Source organism: Porites lutea, chromosome 2 (genome assembly GCF_958299795.1).
Source record: "Porites lutea chromosome 2, jaPorLute2.1, whole genome shotgun sequence".
In the NCBI taxonomy this organism is placed as follows: domain Eukaryota; kingdom Metazoa; phylum Cnidaria; class Anthozoa; order Scleractinia; family Poritidae; genus Porites; species Porites lutea.
The window spans coordinates 19,067,486-19,093,127 of record NC_133202.1 but is presented as its reverse complement, the minus strand read 5'-3'; the positions used below and the strand labels follow the sequence as shown (position 1 = coordinate 19,093,127).

At 38.6% G+C, this 25,642-nt stretch overlaps 1 protein-coding gene across 1 annotated transcript in view; it reads right to left on the bottom strand.

Moving 5' to 3' along the window:
• LOC140927963 (pseudouridylate synthase RPUSD2-like) overlaps nt 1–25,633 on the bottom strand; it is a 122,835-nt gene extending 97,202 nt beyond the window's left edge. The window contains exons 1-7 of the mRNA XM_073377669.1: nt 25,517–25,633; nt 23,644–23,725; nt 21,038–21,159; nt 20,915–20,945; nt 12,361–12,430; nt 4,922–5,009; nt 3,650–3,728 (exon numbers count right to left, since the gene is read on the bottom strand). Of these exons, the coding sequence (XP_073233770.1) occupies nt 3,650–3,728; nt 4,922–5,009; nt 12,361–12,430; nt 20,915–20,945; nt 21,038–21,159; nt 23,644–23,725; nt 25,517–25,588 (544 nt within the window). The 5' untranslated portion in view covers nt 25,589–25,633. The remainder of the gene's footprint in view (nt 1–3,649; nt 3,729–4,921; nt 5,010–12,360; nt 12,431–20,914; nt 20,946–21,037; nt 21,160–23,643; nt 23,726–25,516) is intronic.
• Nucleotides 25,634–25,642: the final 9 nt, after the last annotated feature.

Here is a 25,642-nt window from a genome sequence, read left to right as displayed (position 1 = left end):
CACTATTCGCCAAAAATAAGGGGAGAGGGGTGGTGTTGCATACTTCAAAACAGAAGCGGGTGAAAATTGCTCAGATGGCCATGAGGACGACGTTTAGCGATTTTTACATAGCAGAATGATTGTTTGCGGCTATTTTATCAGATTGATTCGCTATTCATTGTGACATGATTTCTGTTTGAGCTCCTGGGAGAGAATGAAGTACATTACCACTTAGTCGTTATCTCAAAGAACTACACAAAGGTGTCAAATGAAGACGGACCCTTTTCCTTCTTTTGCTTTGATCTTAACAGTTCTATGTACAAAAATAAGCTAACTTTGTAGAAAATTACATAATTAAATGAGATCATTCGTTGTAACGACCTGTCGACCTTCGTAGCGCTAAAACCCAACGATTCACCACTGTGTTCTAAAGTAAAGTAATTATAGTATCATAGAGTTTAAGAACTATCGGTTCACCATGGTGAAGCCTTTAAAATAGCCTTATTGAATAGGTTAATGAAGAAGATTATCCCTAAACTGTATGTTCCGTGATCTGTTCTATCACTTCAAACACTTGCAGATGCAGTAGCTTTTGTTTTTGGTTCCTAAAAAAGGCAAAGAATTTTCCCAACACCATGGTGAATCGTGTTACACTCAAGCCACAGGAAATAATGTCAACCAGCTCGCCGATATTTACATAAGATCAGTCATACTAATTGAATTAGTCGTTTTGCGGGAAAACTAGTGCAGTAAAACATTTTCCATGCTAATTTTTTTCTCATCTGTACGCGAACAAAGCAGGTATATTCCATCCATGGTCCAAAATTTCGCCTTGAAGTAAAACAGTCGCTCTTTCCTCTCTTCAGACCAAATACAATCCTCGTCAAAAATCTTGAAACGCTTGTGTGCGTTTTCCCTTCCCCAATGTTGATCTGGGCATTACAGCGGTCTCAGTGCTTCAAAATACGCGTGGCTCAACATTGGGGAGGGAGAGGGCACATTACAGTGAGAACAAATTTGTGAAGAGTAAATCTCAAGAATTTTCTAGAAAATTCAACACAAGCGGTGTCTGTTTCAAGGATTTTTGACGAGGATTGTAGTTCATTCCTACAATGAGGGACAAAAGTGTTGACACACTTCCGTAAAATGGCCCCTTTTTGCATGGTGGATATACTTATCCCCTTCCCCTGTCTACCCCAACCCCTTCTCCCCAAAATCAATGTTGAATTTTGGACCCTCAAGTCTTTTTTTTTACTTCAGACAACATTGATTCGGGGGGTCGGGGGATTTACGGTGTTTAAAAGGAATGAAATAATAAATGAATCAAATGTTTGTTAAAAGCACCCGTTTTAAACAAGTTTGTCAACTACTTTTGTCCCTGATTGTCTGAAATATGTATCTGTGTTTTCCGGCTAGATTTTTGACGCTGCTGAATTTTTGTGCGATGACGTTACTCTATGGGCCAAATTGTTTGTTTTTAAACATCAATTTATAGAGTTTCGTCCTGATTTGTAGTATACGTAGGGTAAAATGTACGAAGCGTATGTCATTACTTAATCTTGTACTCCCGCGCGCGTTCCTGATACCCTGTCGGGTCGAGACGAAATGATTTGTGTTGTGATCAATGCCGTTGCTGCGGATGTAATGTTTTCACAAGTATTATCAATAGTGGAAAAAGGATGGAAACATTAAGGTACAATGAAAATTGTTCTGGTAAATGGTTAACTTAAGCGAATGAAGTACTGCAGAGTAACAGAGGGGACACGCGATATTTTTGACATTGACCTTTGCCATTAGTGAAAGTATGTGAACAATATACAGGTTATGAACCTCATAAATGATGGGCCAGCCGTTTGTGCTGTGCCCTATATATACATGTGTTTTTTATTTTTTTGAGACCTTTTCTAACCTAACTGATCCAAACCTTTAGCGTAGGTAGGCGTCGAGGTTAGGAATGTACTTTTGTAATGATTTTACATGACCGCCTGCCATTTATTCAGTGGCATGATTGTTTACTGATGTTGGACGGACAACTATTTCATTTCCCAGCTCGTAAATCACATAATGCCAAAGAAGTTGTTTTCAAAATAGACACACCAGTTTGTATCATCGCCAAAACAGCAATTACTTTGGCCCAGAAGTTCACCTGATGACAAGCAAAGCGGGAAAATGCGCTGGAAAATTTTCCTTTTTTCTGCGCTAATTGCTCACAAAAGGCAAAAGAAGATTCCGCTATGTAGAAAGTGCTCCGCAATTTGTATTCTTGGCGAGAAAAATTCCAGCGATGTGGTGCAAATAAGGAGTTTCAACAGTTAACCACGAGAATACATATCGACATTAAGAGGTCATAACAGACTAATGCTACTTTCCGTTTGCCAAAGTGTGGTTAACCGTTGTAACACGAAGGAAGCAGTGTTTTCCTCAGTTTGAGCTGTCGTTTTCTTTGAGAGTCAAATACCAGTTCACGTTTCAAAGCTCTCTTTTCATTTTCTCTGCCGACAATACACAAAAACACAGCGTTTCGCTTGAGAAATGCAGTCGAAATACACAGACATATGCGCTTATGTCACGCTATTTGCGTTGCGTTATCATGTCACACAAGGTGTCACGAGGTGGGATTGAAAGTAATTGTTTTCGTGTACACTTGCAATGTTTGCTACGCTGTCCTTAGTTTTTTATTGAATTGGCCATGAATTTACCTTCACTTTTCCGTAGTTTCGATATTGAACGCAGTGACGGCCGCTCCTCACTAACGCTCCATATTTCCGTGGCCGACCAGTGACTATCCCCACTACATGTCAATCCTTACCCTATCCGTGATTGTTTGGGCCTTAACAATAGGATAAAGTGTAGAACGAGAAATATCCACTTTATTAAAAATATTTTCAGTACGCACCCCCTTGAAATTCATCAAAAGTTGTACATAGGCGCGAGTTTCAGCGTCAGTTTTTAGCTTGTAAACCATATGGACGTTAATTCTGGATATCGCAGCCCTTTTATTACGTCATCGCGTAATTCGAATTGGCCCTATAATTCGGTCGTGAATAAGTCTATGTCACCCCCACCACCAATAACATAATTATGTCATTGATTCCTTTAATTTCAGTTAAAATCAGTGTTATACACGGCTCAACTTGTGTGCAGTAGCACAATTTTGCATTCAGACTGTAGATTAGTCTTAATCGTGCTTTCAGGAACAGAATCAAATCGTGGGATAATATTTATTTACATTATTTATTATTGATTAGCGCTAATCGGCTTTCCAGGAACCGCGGCCTGAATTTTTGTCATTATTTTTCCTTCTTGTCAGTATTTGGGAGGAGTTAAGATACATGTGGAACTACTTTGCGTTCATAAGGCAATGTTGTACATTTGTCGGGATGTAAACCTGATACCGTGCAAATGCATGATAAAAGGCAAACCAGTAACCATTAATGCTTGTGCTTGTGTTTTCTTTATGCACATTCAACCACATTTTACATTGCAGATTTGCAGTACAATTTTTAGTTAGTCCACCTTTCATCAGTTTGTTTCGAGTTCTTTTGAATTGTGCCCAATTTAGGAGTGGCTCCAGGAATGAAAACTGGCATCAGGGACTTTAAAAAGACCAAAATCCAAGGAGGCGTTCTTGTACGGAGCTGTTAAGTAGAACCTAACTAAGGACACTTACTAAAGAGATTTGCTAATCCATGTTCTTTACCGAGTATAAATACCACAGTGTTGTGTCTGTACCTTCCACAAGGATGAACCTAACAGTAATAGAAATAAAATGAAATGAAATATAAATAAAAAATAATGGATATATCACTTTGTTTTTTTAATACTCTATTCTGCTCTTGTACATACGGAGGAAAATTTATAAAATTTACAAAGCATAGGATTTTTTCCAGTTAATGGAAAAAACTTATGCTATCTAAAGGAACAAGACTACAATAACTAAAAAAAACTAAATGAAAAGTAAAAAAAGAAGAGAAAAAGAAAAAAATTAAACTCAGGACCTCTTAGCATAATTTGGGCCACATTGTTACCACTGTACCACATGGGAACACACAGTGAATGAGACGATAATTCATATTTAAAGCCTTTCTCCTAGAACTTCCACCAGCACGCTGTGTTTAAGCTGATCAAGCCCTATTAAACACGAATTCAAAGCTATTTCAAAGCTGGTGTTTTTCAGTTAAAAAAAACAACTTAAACCGATTTCATCACAATTAAAGAACATATGCCCAACAAAGCCGATACGGTATGAACTGGTACACCAGCAAAACATGTGTTTTGTTAAATCGATTTTCACTCATACGTTAAGGCTAATGATCCAAATCACTTCCATTTTGTCTTAAAAGTACTTAAATCGCCTTCCAAATTCATCGCAAAATGCACTTTTGACTCCTAAAATGGGCGCTAAAAAAACAACTGGATAGAAATTTGACCAAAGCAAGACAACGCAAGCCTATTGGTTGCCTGGAAACAAAAAATGCGATGACGTCAAGGAAAACACCAACCAAACTTGATAGATTTATAGCAGAGACTATCACGCTTGCCTTACGATCCTTGTGGGAGTCACACCCGGTGCACCTGCTTTGCGTGCGATGAGATTATAAACCACGCATTTGTGAGGTGCTTTGAGGTGCTTTGCACCTCACTCCGCTCGGAATAATGATATGAAAATGATAATGACATTAAAGGAGCCAGCTGGCAGGGCCAAATATGAGGTGGAGGTGGGATGGGATGGGATGGTATTACACTTTCTTGACAGAACAAGAAATTGTAAATGGTAAAAAATATATTCTTGTGGTAAGAAAGTGGAAAGCAAGTTGAGTGGAAAAGTAAGGCCCATCTAGACTACGTTAAAAAGAAATTAAAAAATAACCTTAAAATAGATTTAACCAGCAACACATAATTATAACAGAAATGACCAATTAAGATTACGGCAATAACTTACAGGAATTGAAGATGGTTTATTGAGTACAACCATACTTTCATTCAACTCAACAATCTCGAAAGGATCACCAACAACAGGTGGTTCATGTCTGAAAACAAAAGTACACTGCTCAGTATTATGGATATTCTAGCACCTCCCACACTCTTTCATCACTGAAAACTAAACGCAGTAATAAAATAACACTCTGTATTACCTGTCACTACTTTTTAAAATAAACTTAATGTTCTTTTCATTAAAAAAGTTTGAAAATATCTTTAATAATATACTTTATTTTAATTACTTCTGGTATTGAAAATGGTCATCCATAATTTTAACCGTACAGGTAGACTGTAAAGGTACAAATATTCATTTTAAGTTTTTGAGTACATGAAAAATAGATATTTAAGCTGAAAAATGAAGCAGCATTTGATGAAATTTTAAAATAACACTTGAAAAGGTGCACAAGACTATCCCACTGGGACCTTTGCCTTTCTGTGGTGGAATACCAGTAGTTGGCAGATCTATATGACCCTCGGAGCTTTGTTAACTTGAGTTTTTATAGTTTGGGCCACCCATGCCAAAAATGTAACTGAGTAGAGGATAGAAGAAGAGTCATGTCCTGGTCCTCCAGATAGGAGGTTGGGCAATGGGCAAAACAAATACACTAATATAAGACCTAGTGTTGTCAATGTGACCTATCATTGGGATGCAGAGGCGAAAGGTGGACACAAGTACAACATGTGAAGCAATGAATGATGCCTACGCTGCTGATGAAATTGCTGTTACCAAATGTGTGTCAAGATTAAGTGGCATAACATCAGGACAATGCTTGAGTGTGGCAAGTTTGCCCAATTTGGCTAATTAAATGAAGAGGTAGGGGATCAGCATCCTGGGGTAAGTGAAATGAGATAGAAATCTGTGGGAAGATGATTAGCATCACTTGAGAAACTGTGCTTTACTCTGGAATGTGTGAAGGTGAATGTCATGGGAAAGGAGTTAAGTAAATCTTGTTGAACCATGCAGTACAGAGTTTGTGGAATGAGATTTTGTGCCTGAGAAGATCGTTACGGCCATGTTAACCTCACAGTGGCAGCAATTCACGGTCATATAGAGTTTATTACAATTATGCCCTAACAACAGTGGTAACAGATGAGGCAGAGGACAACTTTTTCTGCAGTGTCGGAGCAAGTCTAAAGCAGAGATGCTAACAATGTAATGGGAGACATAAAGGCTAAGATTGGTAAAGACAACACAGGCAGAGAGAATGCAACGGGTTTGGAGTGAGAGCTGACCCCCCTGCCAGTCTCCAAGGGGTACCTCAAGGTGCCATTCTCTTGCCTTTGCTTTCCTGCATATAAATTAATGACCCTCCCTTTGCTTCTCATACTTCTGGCCTTGAATTGCATGTTGACGACACAAAATTTTAACTATCGTTTTCCCTATCAGATTACAACAAAGCAGTCACAAAACTAGAGCCAGACTTGCATTGAGTCTAACATGGTGCTGTGAAAATCATCTTCTTAAAAATCCAGTAAAAATCCAGTTCCTCTTGATTGGATCCAGTCAACTGTTAAGACGACGGATCACATTAGTTATGTGGGCAACCGCGCTCGATACAGGTTCATCAAGCTCGACATGTCAACCGAGCTTGATTAACGCTCTACCTATTTGTCAATTCTACCAATTTGTCAGTTCTCGAGCTCGACTCCACAATCAAGCTCGTGGAGCATTGAGCTTGCTCTAAGTTATCAAGCTCGACTTGCTTCCCTTATACCTATTGTGCTTGATAAACGTAGGTCAAGCTTGACTTGATTTGTGTAATGTTATCAAGCTTGATGACTTTATTGAGCTCAGTTTGTCAAGGGAAAAAATGGAAAAGCATTACGATAAAAAAAAATAAGTTCGCATCATGCCCTATCCATCTTATTTGTTTAATATTTTTATGTCTCACACCTATGTAAGGGATGCATTTTATAATAATCCCCTTTTGTTTTGCGGATGCTGGTGTCCTCAAATTCCTGATTGGCAGAGCTGTGTATAACATGTATACCTCACTTCGTAAATATGAGTGATAGCCTGGGACCCAAACTGAGAGCACACGCTTTAATGGATTATTTTTGGGGACCTGAGTGCGAACAAACATGGCCGAAAGTGAAGGAATGTTTTGGAAAATGCTCCCTTATTCCCTCCCCCTCCCCCTTACATTCTTGCACCTGCCTTGCAGGCTATTTACAGGATGGGCCTAAGGTCTGTATGAGGTGAGGAGTTCTTCAAAGCGACATATTCTGGTATCCGTAAAGCAGAGGAGCAAGTGATCTGTTTAAAAAGGAATTTACCATTCAAGGGTCTATTTACATTCTTTTTTGCTTAATTTTCCCAAGCAGGCAGCACGTAATGACAATCCCTGATGTTAGGTTTAACAGACAAAGACAATCTCTCCTACAATGACATTTGTCAGTAATTAAGATCTAAATAACCAAATCTGAGAGGCGTTTATAAAAAAGTCTGTATCTACATGTTAGATTATCCTATTGGGTAACTTAGTGTAAGTAAGTAAGTAGGTAAGTAAAGACTTTATTTTATGAGGGTTAGCACGAAATAGCCCGAGCTAATAAACTTGTGGTCCTCTAAATAATAAATAAATAACTAAATAATAAAATAATAAATGAGCATACTAAGCTATAAAAAATACAAGGTGAAAACCAAGAATACAGATACTATAAAATCTACTAAAATAAAATTATTTAAAAGATAAAATATAGCATTATAATCATGTCACAATTCATCGAATAACTTAAATAGAAAAATGATCAAGATTCTGCTGTTGTTTAAAAAAATTCATTCCACAATGCCTTTTTTAAAGAGTCAACTGAATCCCTTTCCCTTACAGGCAAAGATATTAAAGCTGTTCCATGCTTTGCAAGTTGTGACGGTAAAAGTTCTACCTCCTTCTGTTTCACGATTATACCTCAGAGAGGTTAGGTTAAAATTACAGTATCTGGTTTGTCTACTGTGGATGTTACTATAATTTAAGTAGACCGTTTAGATAAACAGGGACGTCACCTAGTAATCACTTATAAGCAATGATACATTTAGATATTAAAGCATCTTTATAAAAAGGGAACCATTTCAGCTGATTAAAAAAGGGAACTGATGGTGCTAGACCGGGGGCATTCAGGATTACTCTAGCTGCTCATTTTTGGAGCTTCAGGACCCACCCAAGGCATTCCTTATCACTATTAGTCCAGAGGACACTTGCATAGTTAATCACTGCATGGCCTGATCAAAGCATTGTAATAAAGTAATGTTTGTTTAAGGGCCAGATAATTCATAATTTTCTTTAACAAGCTGATGCGCCTTGAAACTTTCTTAAAAACAGTCGTAATATGCTCAGAGAAAGATAGCTCTTCATCAATTTCAAGACCTAGTAGCTTAATGTTCATAATGTTAGTTACAAACTGCCATTGCAAGTAATCTCAGGGTCATTGTTTATTTTGGTCGAGAGTTGCTTTCCCTTCACAGTGAGGACCTTTGTCTTTTTTCGTTGAGTGGAAGCCTGTTGGCCAATGCCCAGTTAAAAACTCCTTATACAGATGTATTAAGAGATTCCTGCAGTCTATCTATGCTGCCACAATCTGCTGATGATGTGCTTGTAGTATCGTCTGCATAAAGATCAATTTCAGAGGAGCTGACACGAAGTGGCAGCTCATTAATAAAAACTGTGAAAAACAAGCGGCCGAGTATACTGCCCTGGGGAACCCCATGTTTCATAAGCGCCATATCTGAGATGCAACCACCCAGATAGACAAGCTGGTGTCTGTCCACCAAATAAGACTGGAACCACTTCATTGTTTCACCAGCACATATGCTGCCCATTCTGGGCACCTCTTTTGAATTTTTTTGGCTTAGTACGCCGGACAAGTGTACTTAGAATTGAGTAAGTTCTTTGTTAGTTTATTTTGTTTATACTGGATTCTGATGTCTTTACTTACTACTGCACAAGGTTAGATGTGAAGAGGGCCTGCTTTATTCCCTTAGTCACTGAGTGTTATATCAGCTGTCTTTGTTACATGCTGTGCTCTGTGGTAAAGCTGAAGAAACGTCACATGAGTCAGCATTCTTGTACAGAGGAGAAACTTTAGCTGTTTTCCAACGACTTGGAAATGATCCACTGGAAAAGGAAAAGTTAATCAATCTTGCAACAACAGGTCCTATTACAGGTGCCACTATACACAACCGCTGAGAACTTATTTTATCAATGCCAGCAGCTTTGTGCGGACTTAACTTTTGTAACATAGTAAGCACCTGTGCACTGGTGATGGATGGAATCACATAAGATGTTTCAGGACTTTTTCTGGATCTGATAAAGTCTTGCAGCTTTGAGGGGTCTGATGGAATTTGCGGTAATGTAGATCTTAACCCGTCTGCTATACTGGAAAAATGAGAGTTAAAATGTTGCGCCATTAGCTTTTTGTCATCTATAACAGCTATCCCGATATTAATACTGTTAATACCGCGTCGGTTCTTTCCTGAGCCAGTCAGTGTTCTTATTGTCTTCCATATTCCTCTTGAATTGCCTTTATTTTCCTTGAAGGGGTTGCAGAAAAATTTTCTTTTAGCGCTCCTAATCATTGCAACTGCTTTATTTCTTGCCACTCTGTAATTAGACCAATCATCAGCATTATTGGAACCCCTTGCAGTTTTTAGGCAATTATCTCTCTAGTGTTTTCGAAATAGCAAGAATTTCAGTATTACAAGTTCCCTGACAGTATGATGAGACACTCGTAGGGTTCCCCTGTTTTAGTAACAACTTTCAGACGTTTGACTTGTGTTATAAAAATCAATTCCATGACTCACTTAAAATGAAATCATTAAGATATTATCAAAGAGGAGTCCATAGAGTTCTATTGTTAAATTGAACACTTCATTGTCCAATTAGTGGTCCCCATTTTGCTGTTAGGAGCACAAATTAAATCTAAAACGGTTTCTTTTACCTTAAAATGAGGTTGTTTATTAAATGACTTTGAAATTATCCCCTTGATGTACGCATTACCGCTAGTGGACGTATCCTTTCCTATGATACTTGTCTGCAAAATTCGAACAACAGCAATAGGTATAAGGGGGGCTGGTCAGATGTACACTGTGTTTAAGGTTTTAGTTTGTGAAGGTGCAGAGACTCATTCATGGGTAAATGTTTGATTGTTCCTCTTAAATATTAGTGCGCTGGTGGCCTCTAACATGTGGCTTTAAGGACCAAGAAAAAGCAAACATACCATTTTAAAAGGGAAACCATGGATTATGAAAATGTTCTGGGTTTTCAAGTTTGTTTAGAATGATAGTAAGGTCTTTTCTTTTATTCTTGAATGTGAGACCTTCAAAGCTGAAGGTAGTAAATATTGTGTAAAGAGAGGTGGAGATACGAGGAATGCAAGACACCATGATACTGCTTCTTATATTGCGCATCTTTCTTGATAGCTTGACTCAAATTTCATCACAATGTTGTGAACTACACAAGCCAATTAGAACGAAATTCAAAAAATGCTAATCCCTCAACCCGCAAGAACTTCTTGCCTATTTTAGATACTAGGCCCATCATCCTGTAAATAGCCTGCAAGGCAAGCACAAGAAGGAGAGGGGGAGGGAGAAAAGCGAAAGTGGAAGGAATACGGAAGCATTCACCTAAACATTCCTTTGCTTTCTGCCATGTTTGTTCACATTCACATCCCCCCAAATAATCCATAAAAGCGCGCGAGCTCAGTTTTGGGTCTCAGGCTATCACTCTATTTACGAAGTGAGGTATACACAGTTCAGCCACTCAGGAATTTGAGGAAGCCAGTGTCTGAAATAAAAGGGGATTATTATAGAATGCGTCTCGTACACATGTGTGAGGGATAAAAATATTAAACTAACAAGATGGATAGGGTATGATCTGAACTTATTTTTCTCATCTTAATGCTTTTCCATTTTTTCCCTTGACAAACTGAGCTGATACAGTTATCTAGCTCAATAAGTATAAGCGAAGCAAGTCGAGCTCAGTCTACATTTATCAAGCTCACTACGTATAAGCCAAGCAAGTCAAGCTTGGTCTATGATTATCGAGCTCGATAAGTATAAGCGAAGCAAGTCGAGCTCAACTTAGAAGAAGCAGATTGCTCACTATTCAAGAACAACAGACAAAAGGAAAGATCAAAGTTAACACCTGGATAATAATTGTTTAGAAAATCCTCTTGCCCCCTCTCACATCTTTGACCTCAGAGCTTTCGTGCAACTGTATAAGTACCCCACTATCTGCTAGGCAGGCTACTACTAGTAGTAGAGAAGTGAACTGCTCAGGAAGCAATCGATTTTTTGTGCCACATTTTACAATGAAAACTACTGATAGGTTGTACACTTCAACACCTTGATAAATTTCCAAGCTCAATATGATTTCAACAGACTAATCTTAAGTGAACACTTCTTAGACGTAGACACTACTGGTATTTCAGCATAAAACACCTTTGAAGGCAACTTGTTGAAGCAGATTGCAATTCATATTTTGACTCCTCGCCACTGGAGCCTCTGTTAGGGAGGGTAGATACTTGTTGCACATATACATGTACACGACCTACAGAAACTGCCCAAAATCGATACTTTTGCAGCAAACATGAATGTGACAGGGTTCCAAACGCACAACTCAAGAGCCCTTTGGCAGCAACGAACTATTTTGTTTTCATATCAGGCAGTGAGTTCGGTTCGGAGCTGAAGAGCAGATCTCTGTCAACGCAAAGTAAGCAAGTGACACAGCATATCTAAACCTATCACAGAAACCCTTTCGGGCATCCACCGGTTCAAAAAAGAAAGCACAACAAAACAAAGAAATCTCTGCCCGAGTTCCAAGCAGTCAATTCCCTAGGGTTTAAACCAAGTGCTTTAAAAAATAGTTTCTTCAATAGGCTCTTTTTTTAATAGCAAAGAAGCAATTTATTGTTAAAATGGTTTACTACTATTAATGTTAATACCGTTAGTACTGTATACAGAATTTTCAGCTTTTGTACACTTTTAGCTTTTTATTGTTTTTACCTTTTGCAAAATGTACGTTTTACTAATTTTAGCATGTATGTTTGCTTAAAAAATAATAATGACCTTAAGACCTATAAGATTGATGCACCAAATAGAAGTGTTAAAAATGGTTGTACCACTTTAATGGCAGAAAGTGAAAATCCCATACTAGGTAGCAAAAGAACTTAACTTCAAGGTAAGCTGTTTTAAGTCACTGCTTTTTCACATTTGAGCTCAAATAACTATATAATGTGCATTAATTTTCCCACATAATTCTCAATAATTCCAATGTAGTATCACACCATACTAACAGGCATATTTTGAACTTGGCTTAACTGAGATGATCAAGTTCAATAACCCATGTACATGTATGCCTGTATGCATCACACATATAGATCTCGCTATTTCTACTCATTTCTAACCTGTGCACTTTATTGCAAATAATATCATTGTCCTTAAGCATTGTGTCTTGGAAGGCTACACCACCATTTACTGCAAGAAAGAGGTCATCAAAAAATCCATAATAATAATAAAAATATTTTTTATTAATATTTATGTGGCAGGTTAAGAATAGATTCAGGTTAATCTTTTCACCTAAGTAAAGATGAAATTTCTTTTGTCTTCTGACCCTAATTCATAGTGGGGTAGGGCCTAAGATAACCCAGGCATAGCAGGGACATATCAAAAGCAAATCTGCAAGTGGTAAGAATCCCTGCTGCAGCTGCCAACGGCCACCATCACACTGGAACCTGACACACCTGTACAAACAAGTCAAACTTGGGAGTGGGGACGGTGGAGCAATGATTTGCAAAAACATACCACAGGTCTGCAATGATCAGCAGCAAAAGCAATACTAAGCCAATATGTAATAGGCCCTGCCAACCTTAGGAATGCCCCTGCAGAACACATGCTTCAGAGGATGAAGCTGTTGCCCACATTGGCTCGAGATTAACCTGGTCTTACATACAGCTGGGCCACATTTAAACGCATTGCCAACTGATGAACTTGTGAACTGTTGCCTTAAAAGTTAGGGTAGGGTAGGTCCTAAGATACCTTGGGCATGACGGCAACCTCACAAGTGGGGACCACCCAAAACACTCCCTGTTGCTTGGAGGACCGAAGGTTCCCATAAGTGGTGTCTGATGGAACCTTTGACACAAAGTCCCTAAAGACTCCAAGCACCCAGAACCTTGAGCCTAGTGTTATGGATAAATAAATCGATCAGTCAATTAGAAGGAGAAAGAAAACACCTGAGGAGTAGAGCAAAAGGCAGGAAAATACCTATGTACCTAATGGCCAATGGACCATGAGGCTGAGTGTGTGGTGCATGACACAAATTATTCAGGCTTCTCAGAGAGAGATGCTAAGATTTCTGAGGGAATCCTGATGTAATGCTGATAAGCATTGCGATAACCTGAGATCAGGCCCAATTTTAGTGGTTCTCATACATTCTCTCTAACGGCTACCACTAAAATTGGGCCTGATCCAAACTCATTCACGTTTGTGCTCATTACGGCCAGACTTTGGCCGTAACACTGATTGGCTGTTAGAACAATGCCACAAGATCTGATTGGCTGTTCGAAACGCCAGAAGTTGAAAGCGCTTATTCCTCGCCTGGTTGTTTTTGTGAGTGATTCGTCGGCGGTGGAGAGAAGGATCGATTTTGCTGTCTTTTTTATTGTTTTATGGTCTCATGGTAGGAAAATATGCCTTAATATGTGCCATGGAAATTCAGAAAATTCATATGGTTGTTCATATCTTCTCAGGATTTGCTTTATTTACGGAAAGTGAGTGTATCGTGGAGTTGAATCCCTCTGCAAGTTGTTGACGGCTAACAAGCTGCCTTTTGATTTACCAACAAACGAGTGCAAATCAAAATACTGTCCATCTTAAAACTGGTTTAATTTGAAAGTTTAGCTGGGAATGACCTCTCTGAACCGGGTAGGCAAGAGGAGGCTCACTGCGAAAGAAACCTCAATCGCCAACTGTGAAGTATTAGACGAAAAATATTGCATTGCTGTTCAAGGAATTTTCAGTGTAGGCATTCTTATAAAAGCTGGTGGCTTAAGGTAACAGACTGGTTGTTCACCTTAGCTTTTTGTAAAAAATAAACCAGGAAAACCGGTGTCCTCGCTCGTTGGCTGTTTGCTTTTGTTTTTAAATATTTATGTACTGAAAGTCGGGGGAAATTGCTGAGGAAAATATTAAGGCAACAGAAAAATAGAAATTTCAGTATTTTAAATTCAAGCACGCCGGCCTAGCCAAATAGAACATCGTGTCACTGTCTTTTCGAAAACTTTTTACCTTCTACGCCAACAGAAATAACCTTCAAGATCTCCCTTAATCTCGCAAGAAGTTAAATGTGATTGTGTAGACTGTTTTATTTTTAGCTGAAAAAATTAACAGATAAAAGCTAATTTTTAAGTCAGCCAGTCTGCATTTTTCCCACGCGTGAAAAATTTGCATACTAGAAAAACAAGCAACGGAAGTAATTTTGGTTGGCTGATTCGGCAAATGTCAATCAATCAAAAAAGTGGGCGTCAGATGTTTTGTAGAAGGTTTGTATCAGGCTCTCTTTTCGTTTCGCCATGTCCGCCGGAATGTAATTTTCAAAGCAAAACAAAAATAGAGCCTGATCTCAGGTTAGCATTGCGACCCAATTTCTAGATTAGATCAGGTATACAAGGCCAGTAGCTGCACCACAACAAAAACTGTGGCAAAAGAAATTACCTGGGATACCTGCAGTGGACAGGATTTGACATAGCCAATTTGAGAGAAAGTGATTGGCTACTTTGAAGCAAGAAGAATGGGCCAGGCTTATTGCTCCTATTGGACAGTTAAGCCAGCAGAGTGTGAACTGCACGGAGGGGTACTCACCCAGGCCAATAATGAATCAAGCAGCCTTTGCAGGGGTCTTCAAAGCCATGATGGTAACATAATCACAATAACGGGCAGAAGGAGAATCAACAGCTATGTCCTGCACAGCCAAATGGACAGGAAAAGAGAAGCTGGCCCAAAATGAAACAGTTAACTCAGTGGAATGAAGAAAACCAAAATAATACAAGGAACACATTTGAACTGGTCAGCCTGAAGGATGGAATTCTGAAACTAAAGGAAACAAAACTGCAAGCAAAAGTAAACAAAGATGCAAAGGTTCCCAAAACACGATGAGCCCCTTGAGGACTGCCCCTTCCTCCCGAAAAGAAAGGGAGACAAGGTACAGTCAAACCCCACTTTACAGTCACCTGCTGATACAGATATCTCATTATTATGGACAGTTTCCTTTGTCTTTACTTCCTCCTGAGGGAAGCCCTTACATTTTCTCTTTCAGCCTATATCAGCAGATTCTCATAGGAAGTCTGCAACCTTGCTAATGCAGACTCTATTTAATCAACTGCTTGCTATAATGCACCAGTCAAGGTAAACCTCGACCACCCCCCCCCCCCTTCCCCGCCAGGATATGTAGGGCTTTGGTAGGGATCTGGTCCATTATTGGCAGCTCTTTGAGTCCTAAGTAAGTGGGGGATTCGCGCATTTTTACCGCTCCTGTCTGTGGGGACATGGGGCTTTGGTTGGGATTCGATGAAATATCCAAGATGGAGGCAAGTCTTCCTGCAATGATTTATGTGGATTCCAAGATGGCGGCCATTGCTCTTGCAAAGATTTCTGGGTATAATAACCCACGTGGAATCCAAGATGGCAGCTGACAGTTTGACCTGGTACGTATTTATGGAATCCTTGCTTTTGCTATTTAAATAAATACATCCATTGATTTACACTATGGATTTACAAAGGCTAATAGTTCATTGATATTCAGGTGGTGGATAAATGTTTGCTTTTCTGGCTTTTGAACACAATGCGCTTGTTGATTGTTTGTATTGAGGGGGGGAAAGGTTATTTTTAAGATGCTGAGATAAACCATTTTTGTTGTTCGTGAATCCTGATAAACTGTAAAACTGTTCTGTGAATTGTGATTGAAATGTGAACTACCAAAATCCTTGACTGTTTACATGTCCATTGAAGATCAATTGAAGAAAATAAATTGTTTATTTGGACAAAGGATTGATTTAAGTTCACTTTTGAGTCTTTTGATGTAACTTCACAATTCAGTGCACTCAGTCCTACCACCAGCTAGCTTCCCCAGAGTCTGATGTCGCCCGAAAATTATAGTCATGTCGCTCGAAATTTCATAATGCTCAAAAAGATTCTAAAAATGCTAGCCAGAGTGAAATGTGAAACTGTGAAACTCAGGTTGTTCGTTCGTTGTCATTTTCATGGAGATAGTACACCTAAAATAAAACATGAAAATAAAAAAACTAGTAATATCAGTGACAGTATGGTTCTTACTGTTGTTTTTATATATTGAAGTATTCTGTTTTGAAAGAAGGTCCACATCACTACGATTGGAACATTGGAAAAGGCCGCCATCTTGACTACAGCACGTGCTCAAGAATCATCACATAATAAGCAAGATTGTGACGTTGCGGTAAATTCAGACATGCATTAATACAAACATATTTATGATGTATTAATTTACCCTCTTCATATATGGTTAACCGGGTCAAAATTTGCATGCGACCGCCTGGGGAAACAAGGAACAACTGAACAAGTCGTGATAATTTATGCCGCATCTGATCCTAAGGGGAATGATGCTAACACGCTTCGTTTGCGTCGTTAACAATAAACAACAAAAACTGCTGTAAAAGTTTCGGGTTGTTTTTTATACGAGAAATCAAACTAAGAGAACTTGATGTATTTTTCTGATATGTGTGAAAAATTCTGATAACTGAAAGTGTTCCGCTTATAATTACTAGAATCTTTACTGTAGAATGAGCGGCTTAGTTCCGTCATAGCAACGAACAACGCTGAAATGAACAGCGATATTGGAGTCTTTGTTTAACTTCATATTTGCATAGGTTAGCGAGTCAACATTTTACGAGTTGCGATTTACTTAAGATGTTACTTTTCTTCAAGTTTATACACTTGATAAAATTGCGGGCGACATGACTTAGGATTTCAGGCTACATGACTATGTATTTCGGGCAACACGACTCTGGTTCCGGGCGATATGACTTCGGGCGAGATGACTTTCGGGCGACTTGACTGGTTACCCCGGCGCCATATAAAAATCGGATGAAGGACTGTTTTGAAAGACTATTGTAGCGGGAGAGAAGCTTCAAGAAAAACTCCAGGAAGCGGTTTGTTGTCAATTTTTTCAGGGAAGCGTCGAACTTTTAGAAAATGTATTGATTAGAAGTGGGCTTGGCTCAACTTGGCTTGCCTGGTGCGAAAATGAAACTGCCCGTCGCAATTAAGTAATGATGCTTTCTAGACAACAGAAAGGATCGAACAGAGCAGAGTCTTTGAAATAAATTGTTCATCTGTTGTCGGGTTTCATTTTTAACCTTTTCCTACTGTGTCACTGTTGTTTTCTGTTCTCTGGTATGCATCAACATTGACAGCTTTGGTGTTCTAATTTGTTATAATCTTGTCAAGGGTAATACGCTGTCAAAACTCTTTTTCCACTGTTTTCTCGAAATGAAAATCAGGGCAAGTTGAGGGTACGTTTTAAACTCCAAGTCGGCAACCCGTGAACCAATTTGGCTGAAATTTGGCCAACTTACTGTCGGACAGTTTTTCTAAAAAACCGTCTCCGCGAATTTTGATTTCTTTTTTCGTTTTCGAGTTAGAGTAGTTTTTTTCACAGGTAGTGCTAATGATTTGCTATCCCTAATTTCAACTGCTAACATCAAAAGAACAAACGCACTTGACAAAAATCTGAGACAGGGTTTTTAAGTCAAACGTGTTAAGAAGCAAATGCAATCTTAATTGGCTTCTTCTGTTTATTTTTGGCTGGCCTGGACTTAAATTTACAGTGACACCCACTTTCAAAAAAAGCTTCTCATTTCTAAATAGCGTTAATATTTTGATTTTTTAAAAGGAATAAGCAATAATCTGGAACTATTAAGCTTTCAGAAAATGTACGGTTTATGGGGGTATTTATCAAAAGCAAAAGCACTAGCGCTGATCAACATGAGGAGGATGCTTGAGGGTGGATGATACCTTAAAATAAATTGACATTCATATCATGCAAAGTAATACTTTGTATAGATGTATTTATTCATAAAAGAGAAAAGACAAACAACTATTTCGGTTTACCTCTGTGGTCTCTATTGTGCATTGCACAGCTTTAAAATCCACTTGAGATGTATATTTTGATCCTGTGTCATAATATTGCAAGGGGGGTGTTGAATATTATTAAAACAAGACAGATAGTGGGAGGATGAACAACATTTGTTGATAATTTCTTATTTAATATCTAGAATGCAAGAAAATATGGTCAGTGAAATTTCATTTTGGAAGGGAAAACAACTCACATTAGGAAACACTTTCAGTTGCTCTAGGGGGTGGGGCAATTCCCACTATTTTCTATAAAAATTTTATCCACACGGTGGGGCATTATTTTGTCAGGTTTTGTTTGCTATTCAAAACCTATCCCCACCTATATCCCAGGGTGGAGTTGGGTTTTTTTTTACTTTGACTGGTGCATAATACACACAACATGAAGACCTTTCCTTTTGAAAGGTAAAAAAACCTTTAGTTGAAAGCATGTCAGTGTCCAGTAAATATGGACATGCCACTAACGCCAACACTTTTTATGGCCCCTCAGTGTTCATGTTAATGGGGTTTAGCAAGAAAAGGAACCCGCTTTCAAGCACAAACAGGATAGCTGAAAAGAGTCAGTACAACTAATGTCCACCATAATATGCTGGATGAGTAAAAGGGGGATTGGAAATGACCCTCCGAGCTGAATGAAGTTGATGGAGCTTCAGACCCAAACACTCTGTGGCATGATGTGATACAGAAAAGCTAGAACATATACGTGAAAAATGACAAGAGGCATAGGGAGCCACACACCGAGCTCTGTTCCAGGACTTGCATATTATCAACTACCAACCATTTCTGCTGACTCAGAGAAGGATCAAAGAACCAATGCTCTAGCAGCATGAAACTTAAAGAGCTGCACATCAATAGAAGACCAATTAACCAAGTTGGTTGCTACGGCATGCTCCCACAAAGCTCAATCGTATGCTAGCCAAACCTTACCACTGATCTACCATTTGGCACAATTTGGAAATGATCTCGAAATGAGACAAAAAAAAAATGAAGAAGGCCTCCATTCAAGTGGCTAAGTTCATGATACCCTGTTCAGGCCACTTGCAGGTCAAGGTGAGCACAAGATGACGGTCAAACAAGAGCTGGGGGTGAGGTAATGTGGACACCACCTTGGAAATCAGCCAAATCCACGAACTTGCCTGACACAACCTTTGATTGGCGACGAGGTTAAATGACACACTTTGCCCTAAACGGCTGTTCTGATGTTTTACCGACTTCAAAAGGGGAAAATAAAGCTTTCCCTCCCCATCCCTTCCATGCAATGTTGTACCGCTACAGAGATGGAGATCTAAAAATTAATTTGAAGACTCTCATTTTTTCACTACCCCCCCCCCCCCAGAATTGTAACGGACCCACTTCCCCTCCCCTGACAAATTGACTCAGCCCCCAATGGGAATGACTTAGGACATTATATGAAGTCTTACAAGAAGTATTTTCTATCAAAAATTTTTATTCATAGTTTTGATGCCAGAGATAATCGTTGTCAGTGACTAAGAAACCGTACTCCGAATAAGAAAAATTCAAGTTTTGAACTAGAAATGGGCTAAATCTCAAACTGAGGCACAGAAAAGCTCAAAAGATGATTTTATCAGGGAGATATGGTGACCTGTACCGGAGAGGAGGAGATCGGTGCCGTATCTGGGAGACTCCCAAAAAATATGGGGGAGTTGGCATGTATACATTATTTGAGCTACATATATCTGTAAAGAACACAAACACCCCAACTTTGAATGAAGGGAAAGGGGAGGGCTGTGCATTATTTTGTCCTCTGAAGCTACCCTATTTGAAGTTACTCTATTTGAGTACAAATGTCAACAATTCTGGCTCTGACTGTGGCTGAGATGGAGGAGAAACTTGCCCTAACAATAAAGGGTTTGTGCAAGATAGGCCACAAAGAGAAGGACCAAGTACAGTAAAAACCCACAGGTAAGAACCTGCATTTTCCCAAGAAAAATGGTAATTAGCCCAAATTTAGATTTGTGTAAAATCTGCATACCAGTACAGTGGTATATTGCAGTTGGAGTGATAAGACACCTGTGTCTCCAAAGAGGATCCTGAATATTGACTTACAATCTATCTTATTTGCCCAAGTATAGCAAACTTTTTTTTTAACGATTTTAGAAAATGAGAACCTGTTTCAAATTTCAGGCTAAACAGGTTCTTGTATAAAGGGGACCTAACTGGCAAATTCAAGCTTAACAGGAACTCTTATAAACCAAGGTTCTTACTCGCAGGTTTTTACTGTTGTGCTCAGCAAAGGCTCAAAGCCCTAGCACTGGTTACCACATTACAATGTGTCTAGCCATTTTTTTTCGAATGAAAATGTCTGAAAATTTTCACACTTTGAGGAGCTATAATTATCTTTGCTCGCATAAGAAATTCGACTTTCAAACTCATTTTTTTTACTTGTTTCAAGGTTTTTTTAAGTGGACGAAAACTGTGGAAGGGTCTGCAGTGAAACATGTATTACCCAGTAAGTTGACACTGTATAAACCGGATGCCCTGTATTAAGTGGACAGTAGCCTCATCTCATTCCATTTTGTTTGTACAGAGCTTGTTTTACTTGTTTAATCTCTTAACATTTGAGGTAAAATCCACATAAATATTATAATGATAAAAGTATTTTGATTAATTTGACCACTCTAAATAAATGATTATCATTATACTCTGATGGAGTATTCTAAACATTTCCACTGTTCATATGAATAGTATTTGAATCAAATACTAATATGTAATATACCTGACTCCTACACTTACACCTTATGAAATGTAGACATTATGCACTGTGTGACATTGTACCTGTTATTTTTCCAGCTTTGATTGCTTTCTCCTGTAAGAGGGAACATTTCATTAAGTTAGCTACTTTTACTCTGAAGTATGAATATAGTGTACTTTATGTGACTACTTTTTATTTATACTCACATAATATTCTTCAGTCTCAGATCTGAACTCTTCCTTAAACACGTCCATCAAGGTTCGGCCTACCCAGCGCCCTTTGCAGTATGTGGTGAAAGTGAAGTAGTAGGGATGAACATGCCGCAAACCTTAAGAGAAGATAAAAGAAAACTTTAACAAAAAATAACCTCACACATCTAAGTCAGTACCTACTTTATAATAACAATTTTGATGATCAACAATAGTAATCATGAAGTTACGAATATATGAAAACCATATATGTGAACTGCGGAGTGAAGAATTAAATGAAGGATGATCATTGGTGTTATATAATGCAACTTTTGCAGTTGCAAAAAGAAAGCCTGAAAAAATTCTGGCTTGTACAGGATACGGCTGATATGGCATTCTTTTCGCAACTGCAAAAGTTGCATATATATCACCGCGATGATCATCCTTCATTTAACTCTTCACTCCGCAGTTCACATATATGATTTACATATATTCATGACTTCATCATCATCCTTTTACGGGTTTATAACGAACCAATTCAACGACCAGCTTCCAGTTGGCTTGTTAACTTAATTGGTAGAGCACTGCACCGGTATCACAGAGGTCAAGGGTTCAAATCCCGTACAAGCCTGAATTTTGCTCAGGCTTTCTTTTCACATCCACAAAAGTTGTGTATATAATCCTTCATTTAACAGTATTCATGATAGAGATGTTATGGTGACTTTTGATGCCAATGAATACATAAGAAAGATGATCTTTCAATTATGACACAGGCACCAGCCTTGGAAGAAAAAATCCGAGTTCTCCATACAGGAGTACTTGTTGAACCTATGACCTTTTGTTACCAGTCCAGAGGCTCTACCACTAGGCTACAGGAGACTCATGGGAGATAAGGCCACTAAACTAGGTTCATGTGAGATATAATTTATACTGCATACTGCTGGGACTAGAATATCAATAAACAATGATAAAGATGTGATGGTGAATTTTTAGTCCAGTGAATACATGGAAAAGATGACTAGTGACCAGGTCATAGATGCGACTCCTATTGAGATTATACTCATTATTTTTTCTTCCAAATAATTGACAAATCACTATCTCATCATTCAGCCGATTAGCGTACCCAAAATTTACCATCACATCCATATCATTGCTCATAAGCACATATCGACATTCTAGTCCTAGCAGTACAACACGTATGTAGGATGTTTGTCGCATGGGGCTGTGTATAAAAGTGGGACGGGGACATCGGGACACGTGTGTGGGGACTTGGGACTTGGGGACGCGAGATGAGTGACTTGAGGACATCAAGTATAGGACGCGGGGATGTGTGGGATGGGGATGTCAAAAACAGGGACGCAGGGGACACGGAATGTGAAGAATTATTGCAAAAGTCGGAGAGGTAAATGCGTCACTTTCCTTGTGAATATGTTTTGGGGAAGGAAAACCACCCTGCCCTCCTTATGGTTCCTCCATGCCTGTTTACGAAGCGAAGACTCGGTGAAGACCCCCTGCATTGAAAGTGAAACCCTTGTCCTGGTCTTCTTGCTTCTTGCTATTCTTGATGGAATACTGGAACCTAAAGCAGGGTAGGGTGGGTTGCGGTCGCCAAAAATTATGTAGAAAAACAGCATTCAATTCCAAATAACTAAAAAATGCAGTAGCATAAGCGAATCCCGAAGTGCTATAATAACTCCGAAATCCATCGCCTGTACCACTAAACCACAAGGGATTCAACCAATTACAATAACGCGACGGTGGAAATTACGATGGTCAGTGCGCTTACTCCTATATTTTGTGTAATTATCATAAGGTGTCCAATGTGGTTTTGGAAGATGGAATCTAATGTTGACCATAATAAAAATAACACATTTTCAGGAAGAAAGAGATATCGCATTTACTTCCTACTTTTGCAATAATTCTTCACATCCTGCATCCCCTGCGTCCCTGTTTTTGACGTCCCCGCATCCTCGTCCCACATGTCCCCGCGTCCCATACTTGATATCCTCAAGTCCCTCATCTCGCGTCCCCAAGACCCAAGTCCTCACACAGGCGTCCCGATGTCCCCGTCCCCTTGTGCCCGTTCCACTTTTATACATAGCCGTTGCAAGGACCTAGTTTAGAGGCCTCTTAAGGCCGACACACACAAGGGGTTTTGCTCCCGGAGCATGCTCCAGGCTCATTTTGTACACACGAGGGGGCTCAATTTGCTCCCAGAGCTTGTTCCCACAACCAGTTAAATATCGTGGAGCATTTTGCGGGGTGAAAATTCTGGTCCCGAGGATGAAGTGTACCCATGAAATCGTTGGTACACACAAAGGAAATTTGCTCCCAGAGCATGCTCCGGGAGCAAAATCCCTCATGTGTATAGGCCTTTAGCTCCCAAATTTCCTCATCTTTCGTACATGTCCTTTATAAAGCATGAAATTAGGTATTTTCATGTCATAGTCGTGCAGCGATGGCAGAGATTGTACAAAAAAGCGTGAGGCACGTGTAAAATTAGTGTTTTGCTTTTTAAACCTATTGCTTTTTTGACATTCTCATTGCCATTGCCAAAAATTAATAGTACATTTCATTACGGCTCAAGCACCATCATGGCATTAATGAACTATGTCAACATTCACCATTTTTGACATAACATGTTGTTTCTTCAAGAAGGTTTTGGTCAAATCCAGGTTTCCTGTTACTTTCCAACTTTGGCTGTTTCTGTCAATAGAAAGTTTACAGAAAATTATTTTCTAGTAAATTATTATGTAATGAATTACAGCAGCTTAAAGCTCAATAGTTTTATGTCCACAAGCACAATGTAAATGCATAAACACAGTCTACCAGTCTGTAGGATTTAGATTTTCTTCTACTCATAACACATCTCTCAGGTGTGATCACTATAACGTATGTGTAAAACACAGATCACCAGTACACTCCAATGTTATGCTGGTCTTATTTGACATATTTTTCTCCCTTAACAAACTAATCTATCTGCAGTGTTAATGATATTGAGAAAACAGCCTTATTTGAATTAAGTAACTTTTTCAACAAGCCCAGTTTCATATATTAAAATTCCAACTTGACTCCAAGGCTTTCTGGTCATTTTTCTATATTTGTTTTGGTTTTCTTTGTGCTCAAGTCTCTTCTGGGAATTGCAAGAAATTTGCAATTTTGTCCCTAAAGCCTTGAAGTCATGTTACACACCAGAAACAGAAACAATCCCTTTTCTCTCATACAAAACCTTATATTTTGAATGTTATGCAACAATGCCAATGGTCATATTTTGAGCCTGGGCCACCGGTAGTATTTCATGGTGCATTTAGTTCAGTTATTTGCCCAAGGACCATGAATTATAATAGCATTTCCCTATTGTTCAGCTTCCACAAATATTCAGAGTAGTTAAGAATAGGATAATTTTATGGCAAGAAAATAAGATAATCAAAATCTTCAACCCACATTGCTGCTGACTTCGAATCTTTCGTTTTATGGACTCTTGAAAAATATCACCAAATTTCGAGTAGTGGTCCTTGGTCCATGACCTATGACCTTAGCGTGAATTACACTTCGTAAAATAAAAGGCTTTGTTTTTGAAGAATGTTTTAAAAATCATCCCTATACATGTTTACAAAGTTCTCTTTTCTTTACATCTTGAAAACATACAGAGTTTTTAGTAATTTTTTTCAACCGCACCGAAAACCGCTCATCAACGCTCGTGAGGGGGACTGTTGTCTGAAGTCTTTGAAAGAAAAGCAGATTATTTTATACTCACAACAACCTCCAAAAAAATGATAGCTTTAATGCATCAAGAATAGAAAAAATACATTGAAATGTTGTGAAAATTACATTTTCCTGTGGAAACTATCACATTCTCACGTTTTTTTCGTGCTGCTCAACCGAGTTGCGGACCAAGGACCATTGAGCACAGTCACCTTTTCTTTAATTACAAGCAAAACACTAAAGTTTGGAACTTGGAACTTCATGACAATCAAGAGAAACATAAAAGCTATCTCCAGGAGGTATTTTTTCAGCTCATTACAATTTGATTCTGGTAAGATATTCATGATAATAATTTTTAGTCGTGGACCAAGGACCACATATACTGTACTGTAAGTTTTGAAGAATAATGTATTTATTAAGAAATAAGACTCAAATTGCAAGCGAAAAGTATCGTGTTAGTGTGTAGGGAAAAAATAAATAAATAAAATAAAATTGAACATCACAGGAATATCATATGACTGAGTTTAGCAAATTGGGTTCCGTCTTTACATTCTAAAAATATATTGTATTATCTAAATATCTTAGAACAAATAAATGAATATTACAGTAAAATAAGAATAACTAAATAATAATAATAATAAATAAAGCGCCTAACATGCTTTCTCTAAGTTCATAAAAATTAAGCTCAAATAGCAAAACAACTGCCGAGTATTTAAGAACTGAAGTTGTGAAAAACCACAATAAATCTATAGTGTTTGAGGGAAAAGGTTTCCATAACACGCAATTTAATACCTGTTTTTGTTTTCTTGCTTCCAATTTTGCCTTCCGCTTCACTGCACGTTTGCTTTGACCACTGTCTGCCATATTGAAAACCAGAATCGAGGGAGGTTTGGATCGAGAGATACGAGCCGAAAACTA